Source organism: Peromyscus maniculatus, chromosome 6 (genome assembly GCF_049852395.1).
Source record: "Peromyscus maniculatus bairdii isolate BWxNUB_F1_BW_parent chromosome 6, HU_Pman_BW_mat_3.1, whole genome shotgun sequence".
Lineage (NCBI taxonomy): Eukaryota > Metazoa > Chordata > Mammalia > Rodentia > Cricetidae > Peromyscus > Peromyscus maniculatus.
This window is the reverse complement of record NC_134857.1, coordinates 2,283,709-2,293,929: the sequence shown is the minus strand read 5'-3', so window position 1 is coordinate 2,293,929 and position 10,221 is coordinate 2,283,709. Positions and strand designations below refer to the sequence as shown.

Below are 10,221 nucleotides of genomic sequence, written 5' to 3'. Positions count from 1 at the left end.
CCTGTGGACATGGCCAGATCCCTTCACTCAGGCTGTGTCCCTTATCCAGGCACAATTCCTTGGCCCTGGCCCCGCCCCTAGGCACAGGTTTCGCCTGGAGTCCACGGTTAGGTCCCACAGCTCAGGGCCCGCCCCTCGGCTTACGCCTTATCCCAGGAGCCCCGCCCCCCTACCCAGGGCCGAGTCCTAGGCCCAGGCCCCGCCCCTCCGCCCAGGCCGGTGTTTTCGGCTCCGCCCCCGGCCCGTGAGGGGTGGGGCCCATTCGGTTCGTGGGCGGGGCCATTGTGGCGTGCCCGGAGGCGCTGACGCCCTGACGTGAGACGCTGCCGGTTGACGTAGCCGCAGTGCCGCTGGCCTCCGCTCCTGCCCGGGCTCTGCTCCTCCGCCCGCCCCATGGGCGTCCGAGGCTGCCGGCGGAGCTGGACCTGCGCAGGCTGAGGGTGTGGGCATCGACGGAGCTCCGGGCTTGGGGCTGCCGCGCTGTCAGGTGAGAGGAGCTCGGGAGGTTGCGTGCGGTGAGGGCTTGGGCGGTCGGGAGGTGGGCAGCGCCTTTCCGGGCCGGGCCGGGAGGTTTGCGGGGTCGCGGCTGGGGCGCGGGCCTGGGACGCGGGGTCGGAGGTCGCGGCCGAGGCCTAGCAGGTGCTGACAGCCGCGGGCCGGGGTTGCTGGCGGGCGCGCCTCCGGCGGAGCGGGCCGGGCCGAGCCTCCCGGGATGGCCCGGCGTCGCTGCCGCGGGAAGCCTCGTCCAGGAGGGCACACCTCACAGGACACCTCTGCGGCCAGAGGAAGGTCCAGAACGCTCTTCTTCCTTCCGGGGAGTGTTAGCTCTCTTCCTCCTTCGCCCCATGTTCCCGTGTTGACAGTGGGGTGTCTGTTAAAGGGGACGGATTCTTGTAAATTTCCTCTGAGGAAGTCATGGGTTCTGGAACCGAGAGAGTAGGTTTCAGCTGGTTTCGTGTTGCTCTTTTCATCCCATGCATGACAATGGAGCACGTTTAGTCGGACAAGTATAAAGGATGAATTAAAAATTTGACTTTATCAGCACTGACTAGTGTGCTCTCATCGAATTTGTACCAGTACTATTAAGTGAAGTCTGTTCACACTGTGTGGATGAGAACCTTGAAGCAGAACTGTTTCGAACCTGGCAGTCTTACTTCTTTATAGCCCCTCAGTCAACATGCCACCCAATAGTGTTTGCAAGGCGATTGTCATTTGATAAACAGTGTGCCAGATGTCCAGAGTAGAAAGGAAACTAAGGCACACTAAACTGTTTCAAGGGCCCACTTTGAAGTGTGTCTTAAAGGTAGAACTTGACCATCAGTGTCCTGACTCCTGCCTCAGTGACGCCTGTGTCACATTCTTTTCATATGTAGAGTGGCTTTGAAAAGTTTAGTTTTATTTGAGGTCTAGGAGTTCTTGTTACAAGGGGATGTAATATTGGACCAATCCCGAAGAGTTTTCTGGTGTGTTTAAATAATTTAATTTGAAAGGGTTGCCCTGCTAACAAAGTTAGGATACCTTTTATAATTGGTTATATGCTGTTCTTTTCAGACTTGTTAAGATGAAACGCTACAGAAGGGCCTTCAGCAGAGGAAAGATAAACAACATTGAAGAATAAAGAAAAAAATACCTTGTGTAAGTATTTTTGCCTAAGATTAAAAAATAAAAAATCGAATTTCTTATTAAAGGCCAGATAGAGAAAAGTCGACTTTATGTTTCATTTGTGTTTCAGTACATCTGTGACCCCCAAATCATTTTGTCTGAAATTTGGACTGCTGATACATGACTGATAATTAACTCAAGTGCTTAGCTTTTGCATTGGCAGAAGAAAGCCCAGAGAATCCCTTGCTTCATTACCAAGTTCCAGTAATGCAGTCTTTTGCTTGCTCTGTTATCTGCTCATGTTTATAAAAGGTTTAAAAAAGAATATTTATATGTCTGTTATCATTGTAGTAGTTTGTTTTTTGAGCCCAGATCTCCAAAGTCAAGGCTTGCCTAGAACTAGAGATCCTCTTGCCTCAGCTTCTTGGTATAGGCTTGCAACAATTACCAAAACTTAAAGTGTTTTCTCCTTCTCCTCCCCCTCCTCCTCTTCTTTTTGTGTTTTCTCTTCTTCTTCCTCCTCCTCCTCTTCTTCTTTTGTGTTTTCTCTTCTTCTCCTCCTCCTTCTCCTCCTCTTCTTCTAATTATAGGTTCTATAGAGAGTAATAAAAGACATGGATAAACATGATTAAAAGCAATGTAATTCATTTAATAGGTATTTATAGACTACTATATAACAGGCATCATTTTGAGCTTCTGGTAAGAGGTTGAACTGTTCAGATGGTAGAAGAAGAGGAAAGAACCACTTTTGTTTCTCCTGAATCATTTACTGTATGAAGAGTATGCAGTAGGTTCTTATATTAGCTTCTAGCTCCTCTTCATTAAGCAGTTGATGTACCATGAGATGTGGCTGAGCTGTAGATCCTAGTGGATACCCTCTTGCCTTGATCCTTATGCCAGAATACTTTGTTCTTACTCAAAGGTTGAATTAGTTTCTTTGCTGTTGCTATGATAAGACACCGTGACCAAGGCAACTTAATTTAGCTTATGGTTCCAAAGGGTTAGAGTCTGTGGTGATAGAGTAAAGGCATGGTGCCAGATGGCTGTAGCAACAAAGAACTTACATTTTGATTCATAAGCAGGAGGCAGAGAGCAAACTAAGAATGGCAATAGTTTTTGAACCTTAAAGCCTGCCAATAGTGACATAACCTACTCCAAGCCATACCTCCTAATCCTTCCCAGTTTCTCCAACCGGGACTAAATATTCAAACATGAGCCGATGGAGGTCATAGTCTCATTCAAACCACCACATTTCACCCCCAGGCACCATTGACTCGTGCATCACCAGAATGCAAATTTAGTCCAATTTCAAAAAATCCCCATAGTCGCCGGGCGGTGGTGGCACATGCCTTTAATCCCAGCACTAGAGAGGCAGAGGCAGGTGGATCTCTGTGAGTTCGAGGCCAGTCTGGTCTACAGAGTAAGTTCCAGGACAGGCTCCAAAGCTACACAGAGAAACCCTGTCTTGAAACCCCCCCCCCCCAAAAAAAAAATCCCCTATAGTCTTTCAGTCTCAATACTATTGAAAAATATGAAGTTTAAAGTCTCTCCTGAGAGTCAAGGCAATCTCTTCATTGTAGGCCCTTATAAAATGAAACAGCACATTAAATACTTTCAATATACAATGGTTTAGAATATGAATTACCATTCTAAAGGAGAAGAATTGGTAATGAAGTACTGACTTAAAAGAAAGATGGAAACCCAACAGGAAAAACCTCTGAGCTCCATATCTAATGTCAAAGGGCTTAGATGACTCTTTACTTTCAGCTTCTCTGCCTGCAACATACATCTCATTCTTGGGCTATTTCCACTCTGTATTCAGCTCTCCCTGGCAGATATCCTGTGTATCTGACATCTCTAACAACTTGGGGTCTCCACACAACTCAGTTTCATTTCCACTATTGTCCTTAACCACTGAGGAAGATTCTATAACCTCTTTACTCTTTTATCCTTCATGACTCCAACGCCAGAACCCTGTGGAAAACACTACATTCTGCTGCTCACTTGGGATGGAGCCTGGTCTCACATTTACTGCATCTTTAGTTTGTTGTTGCTTTTAAATTCCTTAGGCCTTTTTTTTCAAGTTGGCTTTCCCTCAGTGTACCCCTACCTTTATTCTAGTACAGCTAGCCTTGATCTTATGTCTTTCAGAACAAGCCTTGCTTCCAACACTAAATTTCCTGGTGTTCTTTTTCTCTTCAAGCTGTACATTTTGTATTTCCATTTACCCTACTTGCTTTTATTCATTGTAGATGTACGTGTATAACAGTGATAACTGATAACTGTATGACAGAATCAATATTAGGCTGTCTTGAGATTTCCACTGCCAAAGAAATTTAGTCCCAGACAAAGTTTTAGGACATGGTAGAGGGCAGCTATATTCTTTGCCAAAATGGTGTGCAGTCCAGTTGCTAATATTGTTCCTGCCTGAAACCTCTTCAGCTTGGCCTTCATAGTCTACATTGCTCTCAGTCTTCTGTCTTCTAAGCCCTTACTAGGATGGCCTTTTAGACTCAGCTTACAGCATCCAACTGCTTTTCTAGTCCAGAGTCCCAAAGTCTTCCACATTTTCCCAAAACAAAAACAAAAAACGGCATGGTCAGGTCTGTGACAACAATAGTCCACTTCCTGATATCAAATGCTGTATTAGTTTCTATTGCTGTGATAAAGATAAATATACCATGACCAAGGCAACTTATAAAAGAAAGTGTTTAATTTGACTTATGGTTCCAGAGCATTGTTTATGATGGCAGAGCAAAGGCAGCAGCTGAGAGCATTGATCCACAAGTGGGAGGCAGAGAGGGACACACTGGCAATGATGATTATTTTGAAACCACAAAGCCTTCCTCAGTAACATACTTTTTCTAACAAAGTCACACCTCATAAACTTTCATAAAGAATTCCACCAACTGGGAACCAAATATTTAAACATATGAGCCTATGGACATCATTCTCATTCAAACTACCACAAAGTAGTTTCTTTCTTCTGTACTTGCTCAAGATGTGTTTTTAACATTGGGTTTTTGTCTGATGGTTTTTCTTAAATGTTTTGCATTCATCATTGGCGAGAATGTTGGTAGATACTGATCCTATAGATTTATGCCTTTGCAGCTTCAATACCCTCTTTCTTCATTCCTTTGATAAGAATAATGAGTTGTTATAGTGGTAAATGGTGGTGATTTTGGATGAGGAGTCTAGGTTTTTTTTTTTTTTTTTTTTTTTTTTGTGGATGGGTCTCATTTTTTGGATTTGATTAGCAACATTATCTTTTTTGTGTGGAGACTGGAATGCCAGAACATATCCCTCAGTTAACCTTGTCTCCTTCAGTATATACTCATTTGACATCTCTAAGATGATAAAAAATAAGCATAAGATATGTACATGCCATTTTATCACATATAATTTATTATAAAATATGTGGATATTTATTTGTATCTACTTTTTGATATGGATTTTACTGGCTTAAATTTGTGATTTTCTAGGTTTAGCCCCTTGAGGAACTGAGATTATAGCAGCAATTATATTAATATTAATTATGTTAATATACTAATTACAGGAGTTACTAGGTCTGGCTAAATATGTTCTTGGCTTTCTTTGTCTCCTTTTTTGTCTTTTGGTATTAGGTATCAAATGTGTGTTCTTGTATTTGTTTTTTTAATTATGGGTCTTTTCAAAGTGTTTCTCCCATTTAAATAAAAAAAATGTTGAACAAAAAAAGACAAAAGAGAATGTTCATGGGTTATAAAGTGATCCCTTCCTTCAAAAATTTAGGCTGGTGATTGATAGGTCTTTCATTCAGTGCTTTGAGAAATATGAGAACATGTCTTGCCTTACTCAGTTTGTAAACAGTGGGAAAAATGTAAAAGTAGAAACATTTTACCATTTTTTCTCTAGCTTTTTTGCTGTTTAATGGTATTGTTCTTGTCTGTTGTTGCACATGCCCCCTTTTACTTTTAAGAGATGTTTTGTTTTTTTCATGTTATACTAAGATTTCAGTGTGTGTGTGTGTGTGTGTGTGTGTAAGAAAATTATATTCTATTATGATCCCCTAAGTGAGAGCTATGGCGAACAAACAATATATTTAGAAAGTTGGCAAGTCATATTCATTGAATTTTAATGAAAAACTTGTCATCATACATTCGTTGTGTATCCTGAAAAGTTTACTGTTATTATTTTTTCTCCTCCAAAACTTATCTGTGCTACTTGATCAAAAGGAATATTAATGATACAGTTCTCCTTGTGATTCCTTAACCCCTTTTTTTGTTTTTTTGTTTTTTTTAAATTTGTATTGTAACTGGATACTTTTTGTTGTAAATGGATTGGGTTAATTATATTAATACTGTACTAGAGGGAAATACTTTTTTTATTATAAGAACTTTCTTATTTTTAATTCTTTATATATAAAAATAACCATAATCATGTTACTTGTCTATCTGTGTATGTGTTATGCATACTTAGTCACTGTTCTATTGCTGTGAAGAGACACCATGACCAAGGCAGCTCTTATTAAAGAAAGCGTTTAATTGGGGGCTTGCTTACAGTTTTAGAGGCTTAGTCTGTTGTCATCATGGTGGGGAGCATGGTGGAAGGCATGGTGCTGGAAAAGTAGTTGAGAAGTACATCCTGATCCACAGGCAGAGAGGGAGGGAAGGAAGGAGACTGGGCTTGACATGGGGTTTTGACACCTTAAAGTCCACCTCCAGTGACATACTTCTTCAATAAGGCTACACCTCCTAATCCTTCTAATCCTTTCAAAGAGTTCCACTCCTTGGTGAATAACCATTCAAATATATGAGCTTATGGGTCCATCTTATTCAAACCAGTACACATACATATCTATATACATATTTATCTATACAGTTGGCCATCTCTGTTGACATTTTATTATAATTTATCCTGAACATGTGATGGCAAGAGATCATTTAACTTTTCACATGCTACCCAGAGTGGATTTGACTAGGAAGATTATTACCTTGTCGAATATTGGTGACTACATAGAGGTGATGGTAATTATGAAGATTTATTTAATATATAAATATAATATTAAATGCTAACTTTTGAGAAAAAATATCTAGGTGGATAATTATATAGATGATTAGAACTTATACATTATACATTATAAAATACATTTTCACTATGGTCTTTAATAGTAATCATGCCTCTCTTAGTAACTACTCTTTTTTTTATTTTATTTTTATTTTTATTTTTTTTGAGACAGGGTATCCCTATTTAACCCTGGCTACCCTGGAACTTTTTATGTAGACCATATGTAGGCCTGAAACTCACAGAGATTTGACTACCTTGATTGATAAAATCATGACATTACTAATGTGAACCATGGCCTTCTATTTGGATAGAAATATGTATATATTTCATTTGTTGTTTACTTGCATTCTCAGTGAAAGAAATAGAAAGTGACTTAAAAACCTTGTTAATTCACCTTTTACTCCTTTACATGATTTCTATTGGAGTTTTATGAATCTTTGATTCTAAGTTTAACTGTTGATCTCTTTTAGGCCTTTAGATGTTCTGGAAAAATATCAGTAATGGATCAAAGGAAAAATGACAGCATTGTCCCCAGTATCACTCAATTAGAAGATTTTCTTACAGAACACAATTCCAATGTTGTTTGGCTTCTTGTTGGTAAGTAGGATATATTTTTTAAAAATACTTTGTTGTATTTTCTTGCATGTATTAACTACTGTCAGATTGTAGACAGTGGTTGACTCGACCTGGAATGCTCCAGTAGCATTCATTTATCTCTGGGAAAGGAGATTTTATACATGTCTTTTGAATATTTGCTCTGGAAACTGCTCTGTATTGTTTCTCTTTTTCTTAGGCTGCCTAGTTATCTGACTTATGAGATTGTATATCTGACATAGATTGTATTGAGCTTATTTTTCCTATTTTAAATTACCTTCCTCACCCCTACTCCAACCATACACAAATATTTTTATTATATAAACATAATAAATGTCCATGGTAAATATATTTTATAGTGAGATAACATTTATTTAATACTTTATTTTAATTTCTTTGTTTTCCAGTGGTAGTGGTTTATGCTATTTATAACTTTTTTGTATAATGGTCTAGAAGTTTTCTAGGTATATACAAATAGTTCAAAATAGTGCATAATTAAATGGTAGAGAAAGGAGAAGGAGGGGAGAAATGAGTGAATGAATATGAAGGAGAAAAGGAAGAAGTATAAAATAATACTAGTGAAAAGAGATCATTGAAACTGTTACTGATGCACAAGTTGATGGAAATTGTGCTATTTGAATTGGATTTTGTTGTAGGAACTTGAAATGTAGAAGGGAAATTAGGAAGGGTAGTAAGGAAAAGGGGACATAATGATATTTTTTCAACATATTTGGTATACAGAATACAATAGGAAGCTTGCATGTGTTGTTTCAGTGCTCAAAGGAGTTTTATGAAGATAGCCTTAAATTTTCCCATTTTGATAGTAGCATGGATCACATGCTGTGGATTACATAGCATTTTTTCCCAAGTACATGCTTTTGCCTCTTTTATGACTTGATGCCATATGCTATAAAGCAGGAATATGGGTAGAGTTGACGAATATACTGTAGCCAGAATTTTTCTGTGTCCTGCCTGGCCCACAGTCAGAACAAATCTCTCTTACCCACTAGTCCTGCAGCCACTCGGACCCAAATAAATACACAGAGGCTTATATTAATTAAAACTGTTCAGCCATTGGCTCAGGCCTACCACTGACTAGTTCTTACACTTAAACTCAGCCCATTTCTGTTCATCTATATGTCGCCATGTGTTCAGTGGCTTTACCTGTGTGCCATTACGTGCTGCTCCCTGGACTGTGGGCTGATGTCTCCTGACTCAGCCTTCCTCTTCCCAGTATTCTCCTTGTTTGCTTATCCTGCCTATATTTCCTGCCTGGCTACTGGCCAATCTGTTTTATTTAAACCAGTGTACAAAAGCATTATCCCACAGCAGTATACCAAAGGAATAACAATGCTTCATAATATTAGGTAGGATTGAATTACAATTTAGACTTGGAGTTCTATATTTACTCTTTGACAAAAGAAAACTACTATAAATTATTAATAAAAGCCCCCCTCCCCATATGAAACAAAGCTACTGCTTTGTTTTTAAAAACTTTGTAGCATTATTTTGAATAAAGTGACGATTTTACTGTGATGTTGCTAGGTGACATCTTAACCTGCTGCACATTACTTTTTCCTTATTTAGAAAGTAGTTATACATTTAAAAGAAAAGGGAATTCATTATCAAAACAATGGTTTTTGTGTTTTTCCTTTTGTGTATTCATGAACAAGGTATTTAAAAAATATAAATTTTGTAGATGACAACTTTTCATGACTATGATTTTTTCTACCATAGTGACATTCTTCAGAAGTAGGTTATTGTCATAACAGTTACTACAAGTATTTAGGAGAGGACAGCGTCTTAGTTAGGGTTTCCATTGCTGTGAAGAGACAGGGCAGCTCTCATAAAGGAAAACATTTAATTGGGGCTGGCTTACAGTTTCAGAGGTTTAGACTACTATCATCATGGTAGGAAGCATGGCAGCATACAGGCAGACCTGGTGCTGGGGAAGGAGTTGAGAGTTCTACATCTTGATCTGAAGGCAGCAGGAAGTGAACTAAGACACAGTTCTTCAGCAATACCACACCTACTCCAATAAGGCTACACCTCCTAATAGTATTATGAACTCCCTTTGAACTTATGGGGGCCAATTACATTCAGACTTCCACAGGTAGTCTATTTAATGTTCCTTTGACAAAATTTCCTTTTCTTTGTGTTTATGGACATGTGTGTGTTGGTGTATATATATATGTGTGATGTACATATGTTTGTGGAGACTAGAGGTTGATATTGGGTACCTTCCACAGTCTCTCTCCACCTTACATTTTGAGACAGTCTTTCAATAAACTTGGAGCTCATTGCTTCCACGAGGTTGACTGGCCAATGAACTCTGGGGAGGTTCCCTAGTTCTTTTTTATAGTTGCATGTGCCATGCCTGTCCTTTATATGGGTGCCGGGGATCCAAATTCAGGTCTTCATGCAAGCACTGACTGTACCAACTGAGCCATTTCCCCAGCTCCTGTTACTTTTTAAAAAGTAGAGATTGTTGATTAAAAACCAATGATTTTTCTCTCTAAGTTGGAAAAAAAAAATCATCCAGAGCCATGGCTGAGGTAGTAGCTCTGGTATCTGTGGCCTAACCAAGAATGATATGATTGTGGTGGCAGCAGCTCTTAAGCTGCTTACCTACCTGTCCTTGGAGCTGAGCCATTTGTTCCTTAACTGGCTCATTGCACCAGACTTCCACTGGGCAGGGCAGTGCATGACTGGGAGGAGTGAAGCTGCGTAGACTGTTAGGATCTTGGGGAGTAACTGGGTATGGATGGAATGCAGCTATCCAATAAGCTGGGATAAGAGAACAGCACTGGTTTCAATACTGAAGGGACAAAAGAAATTGGGAAACAGAAATCTTTGGGATTGTGCAGAGTGGGAGGTGGCATTGTGCTCTGGGCATTGTGAGTGACTGCCTAGGGGAAGATCAGGCCACCAGGCTCTTGTGAGAAGCCACACACAGACTTTGTACCCCACCTATTTCTC

The 10,221-nt window shown here is 39.9% G+C and overlaps 1 protein-coding gene across 20 annotated transcripts in view; it reads left to right on the top strand.

Moving 5' to 3' along the window:
- Window positions 1-346: 346 nt before the first annotated feature.
- The window catches only part of Bltp1 (bridge-like lipid transfer protein family member 1), a 180,106-nt gene continuing 170,231 nt past the window's right edge, over window positions 347-10,221 (top strand). For all 20 annotated transcript variants that reach the window (XM_076573799.1, XM_076573817.1, XM_076573812.1 and 17 more), the window contains exons 1-3: window positions 347-487; window positions 1,552-1,635; window positions 7,119-7,245. In XM_076573799.1, the coding sequence (XP_076429914.1) occupies window positions 7,149-7,245 (97 nt within the window). In that variant the 5' untranslated portion in view covers window positions 347-487; window positions 1,552-1,635; window positions 7,119-7,148. The remainder of the gene's footprint in view (window positions 488-1,551; window positions 1,636-7,118; window positions 7,246-10,221) is intronic.